The sequence below is a fragment of the Hippocampus bargibanti genome, linkage group LG08 (genome assembly GCF_051943395.1).
Source record: "Hippocampus bargibanti isolate YZ-2025 linkage group LG08, ASM5194339v1, whole genome shotgun sequence".
Taxonomy (NCBI): Eukaryota; Metazoa; Chordata; class Actinopteri; order Syngnathiformes; family Syngnathidae; genus Hippocampus; species Hippocampus bargibanti.
Window position 1 is genome coordinate 26,445,539 of NC_142741.1, and position 20,123 is coordinate 26,465,661.

Genomic DNA, 20,123 nt, shown 5'->3' on the forward strand with positions numbered 1-20,123 from the left:
TCACAGGCTTGCATTTCTCCATCACTGTTATCATCTGCAGAAAAAAAGAGAAAACATCATTACCTTGATGTTAGGGAATCTGTTTTTAAACGCCCTATCAATCCTATTGTTCTCGTATTGAACTCCTCTATAAGGTATCTTAGAATCACAACAAGAAGATCAACGCTTCCACATACACATTGGCCATAAATGTTGTACCTCAGAGCGTCCCTCATGAGCAAAAGCGGCAAATAAAATAATGTGATCGTCAGCCTCCCTTCACTTCCGATAGCCTCCTCCTCTCTCTCTCTCTCTCTCTCTCTCTCTCTTCCGGCAGTCAATGCGGGGGTCCCCGAGGGGGTCATTGAGAAGCTATGGAGTGCCCTCATGTGTTCATTACAGTTTGCATGGCATCATTTAAGTGGGCCTCTGCGTCGACTGTTCTCACTTGCCAATCTGTCGAACAGGGTCTTGCCCTCAGTGGTGAGCAAGTGTGTGCAAGGCGAAACATTTATTTCCCATAAGAAAGCATCAAAAACGAGCATAACCCGTTTCCGGGTCCCCATAAAACATCATTGTCTACTAAGTAAGCCTTAAAACTACACAAATGATACGTCTGTGTAAGCTCTCAGTCGTACAGGAGTGGTCCATCGAGGAAAAGGTTTCTTCATCCGTCATCTGTACAAATTTGAAGGCGTGGGACCTTTCGCTTCTTATCCAAGAAACTTTGTCAGCCAACTAAAGACTTACTGGTAGTTTAGGCCCTATATATATATCTATATATATATATATATATATATATATATATATATATATATATATATATATATATATATATATATATATATATATATCTATATATATCCCCCTACTGTCCAGACATGGCTGGGGGGAGCAGAGGACTACTCTCTGCAGGTCCCTGTATTCAACTTTTAAATACAATACAATTTACATGTAATCGTCTCAAACAGTGCTGAAACATTTATGCAGGTACACGATTGACCTGCACATTACATTTTAACAGTGGTTCCTACATTGGTCGGCTTATAGTGTTGTTAGGTTACAGGTCACAGGCTGTTTGATTGCCATTGATTAAAAACTAGCAATTACAAGTCCCCAGTTTAACACACAGCGTCCTTTGTAGTTTTCTTGCTTTTTAGGCTCGGGCGGTTGCGTTTTATAGTACAGTAAAGTCTCGTTATATCGATATCGGATATATCGATAGTCCCGGTTATATCGATATTTTTTCGGACTCCCTTGAATATCGATATAACGAGACTTTACTGTATTTGTCATGTCGCAACGCTTGTATCGGCTTAATATCAATGTGATATTGCTTAAAGTGAAAGGTTAATGAGGGTGTCTGTGTTGTTCTTTGTAGGAGGCGCACTGAACCTGACGTGCCGGGCCTTTTTCGGCTACAGCGGCGACGTCGTCCCTCTCATCTACTGGATGAAGGGAGACAAGTTCATCGAAGACTTGGACGAGGAGCGAGTGCAGGAGACTGAAATCAAGTAAGGAACACAACTGGACTATTCATGTCACATCTCAACTTCAAATCCACAACTCATTCAATGGTATTGACATTAGCATAGTCTTATGTAGTTAGCAAACTAATATATCTTTTTTCTCAACCGTGAAACATTATCCGACAGGAACTTAAATTAGCAAACTTGCACATCTATTTGCTTCCCAATTAATCCAGAGAAGTAGCATGAACCAACATTTTGCTAAATTCGTAAATGAATGTCTGCTTTCCCGCCAAATTGGAGAAGTACCATTAGCTAAGATTAAGGCAAGCTAGCTCACAGTAATAGATTCAATGTTAATCACATTTTTGTTTGCCGTTTGTATTTCATTTGGAGAAGGTACCAGGAACTGACTTCAATTCACTGAAAAACATGGAGAGTCGGAGTTCATTTACCCTTCATTAATATAATAATAATAATAATAATAATAAAACATTTCATTTCTAAGCACCTTTCAAAAATCCCAAGGTGACTTTACAGTTACAGGCTCCGTTTTTCTGTGGGTGAGCAGCGGCAGCCACACGCGCTAGCGTTCACTCAACCCAAAAGTAACTCAAACAGATAGAAAGATAGCTAATTACTAGCTAGCTTGCTAATAGCTAGCTAGATATTAGCTGTATGTATGTATGTATGGATGGATGGATGGATGGATGGATGGATGATAGAGAGCAAATAGAGAGCTAGCTAGCTTGATATCAGATAGATAGCAAATAGAGAGCTAGCTTGCTAGCTCGATAGCTAGCCATAATGCAATCCTATTACTTGGCGTAACGAGAAAAGATGATCACAAGACATTTTTTTTCATCAAATGGCAATCCTCACGCTCTCACGTTCACGTCATGTTGCCCCAAAAGTTCACAAGAATGTTTGTTTATTTATGGAATACAAATGATGTTGCCAGCATTGTTGGTCACGCTTACGCAAGGCGGTACGGAGTCAGCAATAGCCAAGTGTGCTACTAGCCTGTATTACTGCCACCAAGAGGAATGGCACAGATTGAGTGTAAAATGAATTTGCAGGTTTCAGCCTATTGACTCCAAATGACTAAAACCTACAATTTTCCGCTGATGCATTTCCTTCATTCCGAGCAGCTGCCGGTCTGCATTTATTTTCCTGTAATGCCGCCTCAACTTGTTATTCATGAGTTAAAATGGCGTACATGTTGCCTCACTGGCACTGCATATTAGCAAAGTGATGTCAGTGTTGCTGCACCGCGACGTTGATTACGCGTCGCAACCTTCACTCCAATCACCAGCGAGCTTCATCCCAATTTTACTAGTTGGCAGCAAACTCAATATAAACACATATCCGTATGTGACGAAACTGATATCTTGACGGTGTTGTAAGATTGATTCGCGCTTTTTTAGTCTACATATCATCTTTATTTATTTAGACTTTTGTCATTTTTGTTTCATGTAATTACGCGTGAAAGGTTTCACCTGTATGCACAGTATGCAAAGTACACAGACTCGATTTCAAATCACTAAAAGCCAATGAAGACAAGATGATTCTGTTGCTTTTTGCTAGCTTGCTACATTATAACATTCAAGCTGCCGTTGGTCACTAATCTCGGTTATTAGCGACAGCTGCTAACTAACTAGCTGCAAAGAAACTAGCTTTTGTGCGTTTCATGATCAAAGATAGAGTTGGATTGTAATTGACGGTTCTACGTCGTACAGTTTGACCAAAGAAATAACGTTAGAAGAGTTGAGAAACTCAACAGAGGTTATCGTATTTGTACATTTTGGGTGATTTAACTGCCGTTCCAGAATTTATTCGGGAATTGAAAAGCATGACGTGGAGTGCCAATCGCGAATTGGTTTGGATTTTGGTGTCAATGTTGCTTTCAGTCCATTTCCATTGCTCTTTCCTTGTCGCAATACAGAGCCCAGCAAGTGTTGCTTAATGCGCTGTTCAAAAAAACGGGCATTCAAAGCTCGACAAAACAAAAGAAAACAAAACGGCATCACTTTCGAGTCTACCGTTCCAAGACGTCCGAAATGAGCTCAATTCGGATGCGTCTTCCTCACGCGTCATTTTAAGAGAAGTCCATTGGGCGCTCCGCGTGCAGCTTTTGCCATTAGGGCTGCTTGGAGCGCTTGCGGCTCTTCGACAGCTCCTGTCAGATGGTGAACAGCCACCATTTTTCACAGCGCTGCCACTTGTGCTTTCTCTCTGTGTGCATCCACCTCCAGCAGCACACAGATGGCCCAAAGAGACTGAAAGATTGAACGGAGGGTGAAGGTATCCGATAGCGGGATGTGTTTGTGCGGCCATCTGAATGTGCCGGGAAATGCATTTCCTTGAAAGAGACGCACACCTGTTACGAGGATTTCCCCTAAATGCCCCATAATATTCCAAACAACTCTAATGCAGCTAGCGTCCACTTTTTTTTTTCTACGCCAACCATCCAGCCAAGGCCTCAAGTTTACTCGTGTAAAGTCATCCGGCGATCCGGACGGGATGGGAGCCTCTCTCACGTGAACCAATCTGCACTCATCCGACAGCAAAGTTCCCCAAGGCACACACACACACACACACACACTTTCGGCCTTCATTACAAATGCATCAAACCTGCTCTTTTGGAGCAACAGCTCACATCTGCCATTTATATACACCCAGCTCTCTAACTTATTGATCCGGGCAGGCTCATTCCTACAGCGAGCCCATAAATTTTCATTTGCGCAACCCCAGGACAGGACCACCGTCGCTGTCAGAGTGCAGATGAATGCGTATTAGCATATCGCGTGGGAGATTAATAAATAAGCAAAAGAAAAATCCTAGCTTGCACATTTGAGGAAAGGTGATCGCTGACCCTATTCGGCTGGTGTTTTACGCGGATCTTTTGTGGACGTAATGATAAATGGAATTAGCTATCCTGATACGCTGACTTGAGGCCAGATTCATATTCGATATCAAAACATCCAGGTTTAAAGAATTACAGGTTAGTTTTGTTTGACATAATGGCTTCTTATAACAATACGTGATTGTGCAGCAAAATGCTACAGCAATGGAAGACTAGCAAGAAACACGCCATTCCTGTGCTTGCTAATGACACGTGAGCAGTTGAGAGTTAGATCCGCGAGCAATGTGGTGTGCTCTCACATTTTTATGACAACAAAATGGAGTCAAGTTTGCTTAAATTGCATTATTACTTGCTAAGGAAAAAAAATGAAAAAAAGAAATTCTATTCCCAAACATTAGCTAGCCATGTTAGCTGGTCGTCAGCAGTTGAGAGTTGACAACGTGAGAGTTATGACAACAACATGGAGTCAACATTTAGCTTAAGTTGCATTATTACTTGCTAGTGAAAAAAAATTACAACTCGTGAACTACTATTACCGAATATTAGCTAGCCATGTTAGCCGGTGAGTGTTAGCCAGGTGATTTATGGTTTGGGAATACAATAGCTGCCTGTATATGTTTGAATAGTGAATATTAGTTTACACTGCCTAGCCATGTTAGCTAGTGAGGATTAGCTTGCTCATTTTAAGAATGAGCAAGTTCTCTCACTTTCAACGTGAGAGAACAAAATGGATTTGGCCAGGCAGCAACTTTTATTTGGCTTCCTTTCTCTTGACATTGCAGTTCACCTGTCCAGGATCTCTGCGTCACACTCTCAGCATTCCCTTCCCTCCTCCACGAGAGATGCAGGTTGCCATCTTATGATAGCAAGGCGTTGCGCTGTGCCTGCTGGTGAAGCAAGAATCTTCAAAGTATGCGCGAAACCCTCGAGGAGAAGACATGAATTATTCCTCCTTTTCAACAAGAAACCGGACGTACAAATACGTATCGCGAGTCGGTGACACACTTTCAATTAGTGGTGCCACAGCGGCAGAAGCTCGCCATCCTCATGCGCATTTTATGGGTTTGAAGGCTACAGAGCGAGTGAAAGTGAGTTGAGGGCTGCCGGAGTCATTATCCCCACCTACGCACGCACGCACGCACGCGCGCACACGCATTGATAGACACAGCCTTCTTCTCAGCCTCTTTAACACATCCGGCCAATGACGCATGGCCACCTCGCTCAGGCGGCCATGCCGGCGTTGGCGCGCAAACAAGCCGGCCGGGATGCTTCCTCCTTTGCACGTTGCCTTTGTGCAGAAGGGTGCTTTTAAAGCGAGCTCAGTAGAAGCGTTTGCGGCGGTGAGGAGGAGGAGGAGGAGGAGGAGGAGGCCATGATATCCCTCTTCTCCCCTCCATCAGGCTCAACCAACCAGCCGGGCCGGGGACACTCATTTACTTGATGGAATATTACATCCTCTCCGTTACCATGGCAGCCGCTATAAAAAGATTTTCTTCTCATCGCCATTATTTGATTCTCTCCCTCCGTGGTCTTGAGGAAAAAAAAGGAAAACCCTTATTGATTTTCATATCTCATATGTTTTGAGTGCAGGCAAAGAAATTAACATATGGTGACTTTATGACAGCGAAGGGGCCATTGCGTGCAGCTACTTCTTTTTTTTCTTCTTCCGGAAAGCACTCCGAAAGTGAATCAAGGCAATCGACAGGATTCCGTACAAAGTCACTTAGCCTCAGACGACACTTTTTGCTTGAGTTTGTCATAAAAAGAATTGTCAAACTTAATAACCGTCGTGACTTGGGAGGAGTTCAAGTTAATTTTCAATGTTTGAGGAGTGAAAACGTCTGAGCGGCAGTTTGGAAGTACGGGGTTCCAGTCTTGTTTTGTAGCCTGCATTGCTAACTAGCCTTCTCTAGAACGTCCGCTCGGATCGGCTCCGGCTCAGTATTGATGGACTTTATAAATCGGGAGATGCAGAAAAGTGAAATATGCAACAACAAAAATGGAACCTAGAAAGATGCACCAATCCCGATGATGGATGACCTTTCGCTTCCAGTTATTTACAATGAGAGGGCAGTCTTGGCTTCCGCGTCTCCTATCCGGCAAAGCAGGAGAGAATGCGTGAATACATGGAAAAACCACGAGCCTTTGTCCAATGTTTTCACACTTTTATTGGCTAATGAAAAAATATACAAACATGAACTACTACTATTCCCGAACATCAGCTCGCTAAGTTAGCTGGTTGTCAGCAGTTGAGAGTTAACGCGAACAGTGTGATGTTTTCTAACATCTTTATGATAACTAAATGGAGTCAGCTGTTAGCTTAAGTTGCGTATTTACTTGCGAGTGAAAAACTATACAAAACATGAACTACTATTCCAGAATATCAGCTAGCCGTGTTAGCTGGTGAGTTTTAGCCAGGTGATTTATGGTCAGGGAATTCGATAGCTGCCTGTATATATTTGAATAGCGAATAAGTCTGTGTCAACTCTCAGTCGTACAGGAGTGGTCCATCGATGAGAAGGTTTCTTCAGCCGTCATCGACGGCTTCGTCAGCGAACTGACAAAGCCTCTTGGAAAGGAGGCGAAACGTCCGACACCTTCAAAAAAGTACACATGACGGCTGAAGAAACCTTCTCATCGTTGAATAGCGAATATTAGATTACACTACCTAGCCATGTTAGCTCGTGAGGATTTTCTTTTATTGGCTATACAGTCAATATCAATATATCATTGTCATGAATTTTGTTTTTCTACGTCTTTCATCTTCCTTTTCGTAACTTTGGATGTAAATTTCTCCACTGCGAGACTAATAAAGGTAAGTCAAATCCAGTGCCATGATCTTATTTTGAAAGTTTGCTCTCCTTTTATCTGACAGGATCGTCAAGGAGCACCTGGGCGAGCAGGAAGTGGCCATTTCCCTTACCATCGACTCGCTGGAGGAGGACGATCTGGGAAATTATTCCTGTTATGTGGAGAATGGCAACGGCCGTCGCCAGGCAACCATCCAGCTCTTCAGGAAGGGTGAGGGACGGAGGGACGGAGGGACGGAGGGACGGAGGGACGGAGGGACGGAGGGACGGAGGGACGGAGGGACGGAGGGACGGAGGGAGGACGCCACATGCCCAATGAATGAGCGCACACCCGCTCGCAGCCATTTGAGCAGCCGCCTTCCACACTTGCGCTCAATGTTGACACAGAGAAAGGCTTATTTGCTCTTTGTTGACGAACCACGTCCACATTTTCATTCAAGCCACTCGGAGATTTTTTTTTCAACTTCAACTGCACTCATCAATGAAATGGAAATATGCATAATTTTACATATTTATTGGAGAGTCCACCAAAATATTTTTCTCTCAATATTTGGAGGAGTTCTGCTCTTTTGACCACTAAAAACACGAGCGCTCCACAGTGTTTACAAGGTTCTTTCTTTCTTTCTTTCTTTCTTTCTTTCTTTCTTTCTTTCTTTCTTTCTTTCTTTCTTTCTTGCTTTATTTTCTTTCTTTCTTGCTTTCTTGCTGGCTTTCTTGCTTGCTTTCTTGTTTGCTTTTTCTTTCTTTCTTTCTCTGTTTTGTTAGCTAGATAGTTAGCTAGCTAACTAACTAGTTCTTGAGTTCAAAACATTATAGCTATATTTACAAAGTTTTTATTTATTTATGTGTTTGTTTGTTCGGTTAGTTAGTTTGCTGGTTGGTTTGTTAATTAGCTAGTTAATTGACTAGTTAGTTGGCCTGTTCATTAGCCAGTTAGGTACTTAGTTGGTTGGTTAGTAAGTTTGATACTTAGCTAGTTGGTTAGTTAGCTCGTCGGTTGTTTATTTATTGATCACAGCCATTCCCTAATGCCAATGAGGATTCGCCGGTAGATGCGCAAGAGGGAAGGCTGCGCCGCTGTGAAAGTGGCCACAGCCGATTTCATTCATGGCTATCAAAAGGGGCCTCGCAACGACCGGCTTGTTTGAGTTGTGTGGCCAAATTGCAGGCACAATAATCAACATATCATGATATGAATACGTTGCTAGTCGTGCCAGTTGAAATGAGGAGAGATTGAAGCTTTTCCAGGCCGGGCGGGGCCTCCTTAGCCATGACTTTTCATTGTCTAGCATTCTTGCCTCCGCTGTTATCAACATCTCTCAAGCGCAGCGATTCTCTTTGAATGGGCCGCTCCACATCAACACTCACAAATGCGGACGTGCGATAACAGCACGAAAGAAGAGATCTCCTTCCAACGTCCCAGAGCCACTCTCATTCTCGCTCACTTGACATTCGGATATTTCGTTCATGTTCTCCCGACTCTCCCTTGACGGCAAATCGCAAAAGGTCCCAGCTCCATGTTTCTGCAGACTCAAATGATCATTTTGCGCATCTTAGGAAGCCAGCTTGGCTGCTGACTTCGTGGAACTGCCGAGGTCCGACATCGTCCATTCCATGCCTCCACTTCAAAAAACACGTTGACTTGACCGTAATGCAAATGGAAGTCATCTGACCTTTAAGCACTTTACAGCCAGTGTAAAAATCGTTTCCTTAAGAAGGCCTTTGTAATAAAATTGTTTAAAAAAAACTGTGGCAGCTTGGAATTGAAGCGGATTTACGTGGGACGGGAGATCATCAATGGATGCTACAACGTTGTTTGCTTCCAACATTTAGCTTGTAGCACATGTATATATTTCAACGTGACATCCGCTGGTGAAAAGGATTCTTTGATCCTCTCCTCTTTCATCTTGAACTGCTTCGTGCAACAAAGGATGTAGAAAGCACTTAAGAGTGAATGACTGTCTGTGTCTTTGTGTTGTCATGTTATTTGTTATTGAGTTATTTTTTGTTTTTTTGACCGCAAGATGGCGCCACGAGAGTGGCTACCTTTAAAGCAGCTCCTGTATTTTTTTCTTCTACTTCTTCCATTTCTTTCCTCTTCCTTTCATCACTTTGCTGCTGTGAAATGCCAATGTCTCCGCTGCGAGACGAATCAAGGCTAATCCAATCCGATAATAAGTTGAACATTCCTGACGAGCATCCATTTTATGGACCTAGCATACGGTCTGAAATGGCTTTAGTTTTGAAGTGGCTCTAAATCGTTGCCGATGCAAAGTGAGTTTCTGGTGGTCGCCGTTCGGCACTCGGCCGACAAAGATTTAAAGCGCAGCAGTTCTTTAGCGCAGGGAAGCAGGTAAATGCCGCTTTAATTCACAACATAAGTCATCCCGCCCTGTGCTAAGCCGCAGGGGAGATTGGGAGGAGATAATAGAGGAGAGAAATGAGCAGAGAAAGGCGGCACGGGGGTGGAAGAGTGTCGTGGAGGACCGGTGGGGGAAGGGAGAGGCGCTGAGGTGAGGACTGGGGGCGTTTGTTCATTTTAAGACAGAAAAGGAACGCACGCTGCTGCGATGAGCAAAGCCAAGAGAGTCTCCCTTTTGAAAATGGCCGTTTTGGTGGAAGGCGTTTCAAAGCAATGAATCCCCTTCAGCCGCTCTTCTATTTGTCATCCCTCCCCAAGCCACGAACCTCGAGTAGTGCCTGACGCCGTTGATGGATGCCGCCCGGCTGAGAGCTTAGCTTCCCGCGATACTGATGACGCTTCAGTCCACAGAGTGGATGACCGTCAGCTTCAAGTCGCCTGTTGGTAGGCCCAGCTTCTTGGGATTAAGGCTCCAGTCAGAGCAGGAAGAGAATATTTGTCCGAAAAATACATGCTGACTTCTTTGGAACTCTCTGTCACAAGTAGATGTCCGACGCCCGACTATGGAACCCTTTCATTCACTTGAAAGTGACCCCGAATCTTCACCCATTTATCACCCCTACTATGTCACGGGGTGGAGAAAGTTAGTGCCGGGGTGGTTATTATGTCAATTAAGCCGACTCTTCATGTCAATGATGCTCAGAAGGTAGCGCTTACCCATTGAAACATTCCCAGACAGCAAAATCTTGAATTCAATCTTTTCCTCAATGGACACGCAGGCACCAATCCATTCCTTTGCATTTAATCAAGTCAAATTCACTTGGCACCCCCAGCTTACCCCGCAGTGCCATCATTTTTACAGCTACTCAAAGTCACCTCTTGAGGAATAAAGTAATGAAGTAGCCAGACTCCCTTCTGGGATCTTTGTCCAAAATGTTGACTTTGACGCGGTCCTTTAGAAATTGGGTTTGATGGTTCCGCGGGGGCCTGGTCTGTGTATGCGTGTGTCGTCCTCAGCGGAGCTCATGTACACGGTGGAGCTGGCCGGGGGGCTCGGGGCCATCCTGCTGCTGCTCATCTTGCTCATCTCGCTCTACAAATGCTACCGGATCGAGATGATGCTCTTCTACAGGAGGCACTTTGGCAGCGAGGACCCGGACGCAGGTAAACGTCATCATTTTCTCTTCTCGGAATTCTGTTGAAGTCAGCGTAGAGACGGCTGAAGCGTCCGCCTCAGAAAAGGCCAACTTTATGATGGGCGTTCTTCCATAGATGACTTTTGTTTTGCTGTCCTTTTCGCTCGCTCGTGAATAATGGATCCGACCGACATTGTTGTGTCATTGTGTCTTCTGTCGTTGTTGTTGTTCCAGAAAACAAGGACTACGACGCCTACCTGTCCTACACCAAAGTGGACCCCGACCAGTGGAGTCAGGAGACCCGCGACGAGGAACGCTTTGCCCTGGAGATTCTCCCCGACGTGCTGGAGAAGCATTACGGCTACAAACTTTTTATCCCCGACCGGGACCTCATTCCCACCGGAAGTAAGCGCCGATTTGCCCGCAGCACCTTTTCCTCTTGCCTGTATACCTGCTCTTTGTCTTTGTGTTTGCTTTTCCCCGTCTGGTGTTGTGTGAACGTTTCTCCTTGGAGCCTTTTCCAACACTCGTGAATGTTGATCGGATTGTGCAATCATAGAGTTGGCGGGCGGGCGAGCGGGCGGGCGAGCGAGCGGGCGAGCTGATGTCATGAAGACGTTGCTCATCTGGCGTGCGCGGCCGCATGCGTTTTTTAAAGGCGCTGAAAATTCCCTCTGAAGAAATTCTCATGCGTGCTAAGTGTGCTTGGGAGGCTGTCTGAGGCGCTAGTACGTAGCGTGCTCTAGTTAGCAGCGATGCGGCGTCTTTGTACCGTCGGCTTCATGCGGAACAGATGAAACGCAAACACGTCCTGGTTGGACCGTACCCAATTCAACATCAGCGGGGAAACGCCTTGAAGGCTACGAGCCGCTGTCGACGACGCTGCCTCTTTGCTATTTCTCAAAGCAAAATTGCCGCCGGCGTTGGCGCCTGACACAATTGTGGCGGATGAACATCCGTCCGTCCGTCCGTCCGTCCGGAACACTCGCAAAGATCAATGAGAGCAGATGAGGCCACTTTGACCTCGGCTTTTTGTTGTCTCCAGTTGTGTGGTGTTGTGTGTTCATGACCTGAATGTCAACATGTTTATGTTTAGGTCTGGCCACTGAGCATTACCAGGATGACACGCGACTCTTTGGAGGTACTTTTGCCATCCATCTTTATTTGATTTTCAGCAAAACGCTGTCCAATCCGTCAAGTTGAGATAAAAAGACATCGTCGACGTAAGCCAAAATACTGATTTTCAAAGCCTGGATAACATTTGAAAAAGGAATATTTCAACTTTTGCTTTCCCGCACTTCACAAGCAAAACAAATGAGGCTTTACGCAACGCTCGTGTCTTGGACGGAACACCCCAACTTACTTGCTAACATTGTTGCCATAAAGTTAAGGGACTTAACTCATCGACTGCCAGACGAGTCCACTCAGCGCCATGGTTTTTGTCATATTTCACTCCATTTCCAGGACTCACAGAATATTGAGTTTTAGGACTACAGGACATCAACATTCAATGCAGCGTAAAAAACCTTACACTCTTTTCTTTCATCAGAAAAAAAGTTAATTCCTAACTTATATGGGTCTGGAGTTATCTGAGCTTGAAATGGGGGTGGATACAATGCATATTATACATAAACCGTGATACCTCGGTTTACAAACGCTTTAGCTAACAAACTTTTTGCCGAGAAAGCATAGTTACTTTACTTGGATATCATCAGGAGCAACTACATCAACCACCCTCACAAAGGTCAATAAAACCTCTTTATTATACATTATACGGTTTATTTCTTTCATTACAATACAATAGCACATTTATTACACATCAAATAAGGTCTATTTATGTCGTTTTAAGGATCATTCGGTCGAAAATGATGTTTTATGGCGACCCGGGAACGGATTGTTCTCATTTTTAATGGTTTCTTATGGGAAATAAATGTTCGGCAGATGAACTTTCACCTTGCACATACTTTCTGGTAAAGTGTGTGCAAGCTGAGGTATCACTGAATGAGTTCAATGATTGTTTTGGACCCATAAACATAATTTTGCCCCATCTGCATTCTTTAAAACATGATTTGATTTAATTTGTCACTATTTTACATTCACTACACGTACGTATGCACTTTGAGCTGCATTTTGATGAATATTGATATACCTTCAATATTTATCTGACGATACAAAGCCACACAAACGATGAATATAAACCGCAGGTTTCTTCCACAAATCTGGGATTGTCCTACAAACAATAAATTCCCCGGAAATCTGCTGCAAATGGAACACGAGAGAGCTGGGGAACACTTTTACATCTTCTTTTTTTTTTTAATCGCTGCAAATAATTCATAGTATGATTATTTCTGGACCAGGCATGTTAACTGTCATGCAATCGTGTCAAATGAATCACTGTGACGAGTAATCAAGCAAGATCAGTGCAATCGCTTTAGTTTCCATTACACGCAGCGAGAAGGAGCGATGCGCAGAGCACCGACGCATATGTGGAACTGCCGCGGCTTGGAATTGAAGGGGATTTACGTGGGACAGGAGATGTGAGACAATCTCTTTTCGTCAATGGATGCTACAGCTTCGTACATTTAGCTTGTAGCGGACCTGCACATTCCACCCTGACGTGCTTGATCCACTGGTGAAAAGGACGCTTTGAGCCGCTCCTCTTTGATTTAGAACTGCTTAATGCAACAAAAGGTGCGGAAAAGTGCTTAAGAATGAATGACTGTCTGTGTCTTTTGTGTTGCGTCACATTATTATTTTTTTTGGGGGGTGTTTATTTTGACTTCAAGATGGCGAGGCCGCGAGAGTGGCTGCCTTGACAGCAGCTCCTGTCTTTTGTTTTTCTACTTCTTTTTTGTTCTTCATCTTCCTTTCATGACGTTATGCTGTGAAAGGCACATTTCTCGACTGCGAGACTAAGAAAGGCCAATCTATCCACATCCAATGTTTCCGTCAATATTTTGGGGGAAATTGAATTTTTCACGTCCCGCTGTATAGTTGTGTGCATGTTGTCATTTTGCGCCCCAAACAAACCCCATCCAACTTTTTTCTTATCAACGACATTTTTAGACTGACACTATTTTGTGTCCACAAACACAAAATCATCCTTCTAAGCCAGGGCCTTAGAAGAAGAAGAAGAAAAAAAGACAATGGCTCTGATTTATGGATCCAAACTTGGAAGTGATTGGTCGCAACATAGAAGGCAGTAAAATGAAGACGATCCAATAAAAGCTTGATGCTGGAGGCATCTATGGAAAGGAAATTGGTCCCCCAGCTCCAGTCATCTTTCATCCGCTATTGTTTCGCTGCCATAGAACAATACAGGGCTCCTTTTTTTGTTTTGTTTTTTGACGGACTTCCATTTGTACAGGGGTGACATCAGCGGAATTTGCGCGCAGGACGGAATGTGTCGCATTAGCGGTGGAAAGGTAGTACAAGGAGAACGTGAAAGATCCTTTTTGTGCAGTGTCGTTATGTATTCAGACGTTGCTAATGAGGTTCATTAGCTAGCGTATATCAAGCCTTCGAATGACTTTGGTCCCCCATCAACCGCGGAAAAACGAGGGATGACTGTACTTCCTTTGCTATTTTAGACAGTACTTTGGCGGCCCCTTGCGGCTTATTTGTGTATTTCATAGAGGGCAAACGAATACACTAAAAATACGTATTTTTGGGTTGGGGGAAAAAATCCACTTGGTTTTGAAAACGTTCAATTATGGATTACATTGATGGCAACGCGTCAATGAGCAAGAAAAGGCAATGAGTGGTTTTCACGTATATATCTTGAAGTTGACCTTTTAGCAACTCTTCTTGACTGTGAAATGCAGGAAAGACGACAAAAATTGGCCAACTTTGAATGTTATCCAAGTCTGTTACTTCGAATTGTTTAAGTCACCCGACTTTCTTTTTTTAAAGGTTCCACGGATAGACAGGGAAAAGGGCCAAATCCAGCGAGACCTCAGCTTACGAACTGAATTGCTTCGCAGAAAGTGTGTGTAAGGTGAAAAGTGTGTGTGCCAAACATTTATTTCCCATAAGAAACCATTAAAATGAGAATAATCTGTCTCCGGGTCCCCATAGAACACAATTTTCTACTCAATAAACCTTTAAACTACACAAAATAAAGACCTTCTTTTACGTATAATATTGTATTGTAATGAAAGAAAGAAATTGTAGTGTATAATCAAGTGGTTTTATGGACCTTTGTGATGGTTGTTGATGTCGATATGCGAGTGAAGTTGCCATGCTTTGTCACTCACACTGTCCCCTGCGCGCTGCTTTTCGTTCATCCGAATCAACACGAGTTTTTCAACCTCTTCTATGAAGGATTCCCTGTTAAGGAAAATGTTGGGCAGGCAAAAAGTTTGTGAGCTAAAGCGTCGCTAAGCCGAGCTATCGGTGTCGGTAAATTAGAGGAAACCGTGTGAAAAAGCGTCCAATTTGCCCGTGCGTTTGGCCACCCTTGTTGCGCTGCTTCCGCTTGCCGTGAAGTGAGCTTTTGTCCGGCGTCTCGTCGTCCAGCAAACAAAAAGGTGTGGGACGGTCCCGCCCGCCCGCCGACGGCCTCGGTGATTGACGGCGGTGTTGTTGTTTCGCAGCTTACGTGGAGGACGTGGCTCGCAGCGTGGATCAGAGCAAGCGTCTGATCATGGTGATGACGCCCAACTACGTGGTGCGGCGAGGCTGGAGCATCTTTGAGTTGGAAAGTCGCCTGCGCGGCATGCTGGCCGCGGGCGAGATCAAGGTGATCCTGATCGAGTGCGCCGAGCTTCGCGGCATCATGAACTACCAGGAAGTGGAGGCCCTCAAGCACACCATCAAGACCCTGACCGTCATCAAGTGGCGCGGCCCCGGCAGCAACAAGCTGCATTCCCAATTCTGGAAGCGGCTGCGCTGCGAGATGCCCTTCCGGCGCGCCGAGCCCACGCCGGCTCGCCGGCCGGCGCTGGACGTCAGCGAGCGGGGGGCCTTCGGCGAGCTGCGGAGCGTCTCGGCCGTCTCCGCCATCTCCATGGCGGCGGCCGCCTCCACCGCCGTGGCCGCCGCCCACCCGGACCTGCGTTCGTCCTTCCGCGACTCGTACGGCGCCGCGCTGGGGCAGAAACACTACTACCGCGGCTACCGCTCGGAGCTGCCGGCGGGGGGCGGCGCCCTGCCGCCGCTCTCGCCGCTCTCGTCGCTGGGCGCTCAGCACACCTACTGCAACATCCCCCTGACGCTGCTCAACGGCCAGAGGCCCCCCGGGAAGGGCCGCCGGCACGGCCTGGAGGAGGCGCACGCCAACAACGCCAACAACGCCATGCTGCCCCTGCTGCCGCGCGAGACCAGCATCTCCAGCGTCATCTGGTAAAGCCGCCCGACGGGCCCCGACGGGCCCCGACGGGCCTCGAGCTAAAAGGGGCTTTTGGCTTTCAACGCCGGAGGCGCCGTTTCCTTATTTTCACTCCCTCCTCGAAGGGACCCGCACTCTGTTTTGGGCTCATTTCCAATGAGGTCATCATCCGAGGACACTCTCGTCGAAGCGCGCTTCGTTGGTCACGCACGCTAACACGCCAGTGTCAAAGTTGAGGCCCGGGGGCCAAATCTGGCCCGCCATATCGTTTCATTTGGCCCAAGAAAGCAAATCAAATGCTTGCTAAAAAATTTCAAATTGTGCCACGAGAACCACAATAACAGTCATTGTTTTTTCATTCAAATTTGAACACTAGCGTTTTTTTGCGATGTATAAGGCGCACGCCCAATGAATGATATATTTTCAAACTTGTTTTTTTTAATAGCACCAGACACAAAAGAAATTGTAGCGCCGCGTTTTGGAAAAGCAGACGCTACGAGGCGCTACGTGTATTTCTGGTCACATTTGACATTTGTTTCAAATCTGCTTTGAACGTACAGGAGACGAGAAGTTAGTTGACGTGGAATAAATCCAACTTCATTCCGTTTTCGCTTTCAAACCGAGATTAGTCAGCGTAGGTTGAAATCCGGCTTAAATGTTGAATTCATATTTATCCGGAAATGTATACGGCGCTAAAGTAGAGGCTGGAGTGGCGCACTATTTTGGGAAATGGAGTCGTCTGACAGTGGTTGCGAGACCTGTCGTGGCTCAATATGACTTGACATCGAAGGCGCACCCACCGGCGTATGAGGCGCAGGCTCATCATTTGAAGAAAATCAAGGCGCCTTATACGCTGACAAAACACGACTTATTCATTCACTGCCATTCACGCATTTATTCAGGAATTGAAAATATGACGTCGACCGCCATTCCCCAATTTGTTCAGGTTTTGTTTTTTCATGCTTTGGTGCCCATAAAGCACTGACCGTGGCCTCTGGCAAGTTTTTTTCTTTTCCGCAAGGGGCAGTATTTCCCCTTTTTTACACGTTAGCGCTTTTGTTCCAGCTTCAGCTGTTGTTAAAGCGCTATATGAACCAATATGGATGCTTTGGATTGGATTTGCATTTATTAGTCTCAGTGGTATTGCATTGTATTTTGGACAGCCGCCCTCATTTCAAGTTTATATAACTCCAGACCCATATCATTTAAGGATTAACTCTTTTTGCTGATGAAAGAAGAGAGTCTAAGATTTCTCACGCCGAATTAATTGTTTATTATGTAGTCCTAAAATGGAATATTCTGCGGGTCCTGGAATTTGTGTGAACATGACAAAAACCCTGGCACTGGAGCGGACACATTTTTGCATGTCTGGCCGTGAATGAGTGCGGCGTGGTGCGTTCTGTATGTAATATGCGGAGGGGATAAACATTGCAGTGCTTTCCCCAAATTGAGAACGTCCCCTGCCTCCCTCCCTCCCGAGAGGAAAGCCTAACTCCAAGGTGGCCCGCCCGGCCCCGCCCCGCGGGTTTGACACCCCTGCACTAACGCATTGATCCGTGACGCAAAAAGGAAAACAGGGTCTTGTACATAGAAAGCATCTGCGTTCATTTGTAGCATTCTTCTTCTTCTTCTTCTTCTTCTTCTTCTTCTTCTTCTGTTCTCTCATTCGCGTGTCTGTTGCCTTTCGCCATCCGAGGGCTTTGCTTTAACTTCCACGGGCGGGTGTCTCTTTTTAGCAGCTTTTTCTTTTTTGCTTTGTCAGTTTTTTGCCGCTTTCAATGCCCGTGTACTTGTTGTTGAAAGCCACTTATGCAGTCGACACGTTCTTTTCAATTCTTTCTAGGTTTTCCTGGACATTTGATCAGCTTCCAGGAGCTGTCATGACTTTTTTTTAACCGGTTAAGGGTGTAACTACTTCAAAAAAGGAGTATCCCAACAACTTCAAAACAAAGAAATCCTCCAATATGCAAAAATGTCAAAGCGTGGGGCTGAGAAGGAGAGGGAGAGCCTCGTACGACCGCATCAATCAGCAGCAGAAGAAAAAAAAGAAGACATTTGCTATATTCCATTTCAGACTCCGTTTGAGAATGCCTCACCTTAAAAAAAAACACACACACACACACACACACACACACACACACACAATCAACAAAAAAACAACGTGTAGATTATTTTAAAAAAAAAAAGAAGAACTCTATTTTTGTAAAGGGTTGCCTGAGGACTCCAACGTTCTTGTTTCATCCACCACGGGGGCACAATTTCGTGTTTTCTACACGACTTTTGAATCCCGCCCAAAACTTCAATCATTCTCATTGTTTGTTTGTTTTTAATTGAAAAAAAAAAACAACAATATTCACGTTCTGATACCTGCTTTGGTTTCCTATGTAACAACAATTCATGTTTAAGGCGAGGAAAAAAAAAAAGAGTACATTTGTGTTTGGGGGAGGGGGGCAAAGACTTTAGGTATATTTGAAGGTGTGACTTTTTTCAGTCTGCATAGCAAATAGATCTGTATTCTATATATAATATAGATATTTATATAAATATATCAACACAATTTTCACGCGGAGAGAAATGTCTATCTTTATAGGAAGACGAGTCATGATCAGTTTGCCCTTCTACTTTCTCACTGCACATTAAAAACAATCTTGATTTCCTTGCTCCGCCTTCCCATTTGTGTGCAACTCTGCACAGTCAAATTCTGTAGGAAAAAAAAAAACCAAAATCTCCGAACTCTGTTGCGAACCAAAGTAACAGTTTACCAGGCTAAGGAAAGGAAGAAGGAGAAAAAGAAAATACAGGAGCTGCTGTAAAGGCAGCCACACATCTTTCAGTCAAAACAACAAAAAGACTATCTAAAGTGACAACATACAGTCATTTCATCTTCAGCACTTTCTTTGTTGCATGAAGCAGTTTTAGATGAAAGAGGAGAGGATCAAAGCGTCCTTTTTACCAGTGGATCAGGGACGTCATGGTGGAATGTGCACGTCTGCTGCAAGCTAAATGTCAAAAGCAAACAAGAAGCTGCAGCAGCCATTGACAAAAAGAGGCTGCGTACATCTGCTGTACTACGTAAATCCGCTTCAGTCCCAAGCCTCGACATTTTTTTTAATGTATTTATTTTTACAGTTTTATTATAGAGGCCTTCATAAGGATCCAATTTTTCACACTGGCTGCACAGTGCACACAAGTCCGATGACTTCCATTTCCATTATGGTCAAGTCAACTGTTTTTTTTTTTTTAAGTGGACGTGGCGTCGTGGAATGGACAATGTTGGACCTTAGCAGTTCCGCCACGTAAGCGGTCAAGCTAGCTTCCTAAGATGCGCAAAATGATGATTTGAGTCGACAGAAACTTGATTTGTGCTTGTGAGAGCACTCGCTAATGGCTGCCATCTTGGACATCTTGAATGGATACAGTGATACCTCAGCTTACCAACTTCATTGGTTCCCAGAAAGTGTGTGTAAGGCAACAAGTTCGTCTGCCAAACATTTTCGGTCCCATAATAGCAAAAGTACTCCACTCGAGAACAAACCACGTCTGCACTCAAAGAAAGTGGGCGTGGAAAACTCGTCGGCCAGCCACCGTGGCGCGATGTACAAGTACAGATGACGGCTGAAGAAACCTTTTCATTGACGGCCCACTCCTTTACGACTGACAGTTTACGCAAGCGCAAAAAGTAGTTGGTATGCCAAGATTATATTCTCGCGAAAAGTTGGTGAGCTAAAGTTGAGGTATCACCGTACTTACTTCTGTGCCTTGCAAGGGGCGGTTGAGCCGTCTGAGGTGTACGTATTCTGCCTAAATGCGGGATTATGAGCGAGTGTGATAGAAAATGGATGGATGCATTCTGACAAAAATGCCTACAGGTAAAACCCTCGCTCTGAATAAACACTTCACCGGGTCCGTTGCGGCGTCACTGAAGACTGCTGACGTCTGAACTACTTTGTCTCTTTCATCGGGTTCCTTTCCAGGTGAGTATAAAACACATCAGGTACGCTATCTGGTGTACTTGACATCCACTTGAAATGTCTAAGCTCAATGACTTCATCGTGGGCTTGGATAATTGAGCTCTATTCCTGTCTATAAACATCATTTCTACGTGTAAAACAAGCATACTTCCTGTTGATGCACTAATGTTCCGCTTCGGGGCCAATGCAATGACATTGCTC

At 44.8% G+C, this 20,123-nt stretch overlaps 1 protein-coding gene across 3 annotated transcripts in view; it reads left to right on the forward strand.

Annotated features, from left to right (window-relative positions):
• The window catches only part of il1rapl1a (interleukin 1 receptor accessory protein-like 1a), a 237,149-nt gene extending 219,058 nt beyond the window's left edge, over positions 1-18,091 (forward strand). For 2 of the 3 annotated variants that reach the window (XM_089003081.1, XM_089003083.1), the window contains exons 7-12: positions 1,361-1,493; positions 7,190-7,335; positions 10,504-10,650; positions 10,857-11,027; positions 11,719-11,763; positions 15,218-18,091. In XM_089003081.1, the coding sequence (XP_088859207.1) occupies positions 1,361-1,493; positions 7,190-7,335; positions 10,504-10,650; positions 10,857-11,027; positions 11,719-11,763; positions 15,218-15,969 (1,394 nt within the window). In that variant the 3' untranslated portion in view covers positions 15,970-18,091. The remainder of the gene's footprint in view (positions 1-1,360; positions 1,494-7,189; positions 7,336-10,503; positions 10,651-10,856; positions 11,028-11,718; positions 11,764-15,217) is intronic. The other variant, XM_089003082.1, reaches the window with a different exon arrangement.
• The last annotated feature ends 2,032 nt before the right edge of the window (positions 18,092-20,123 follow it).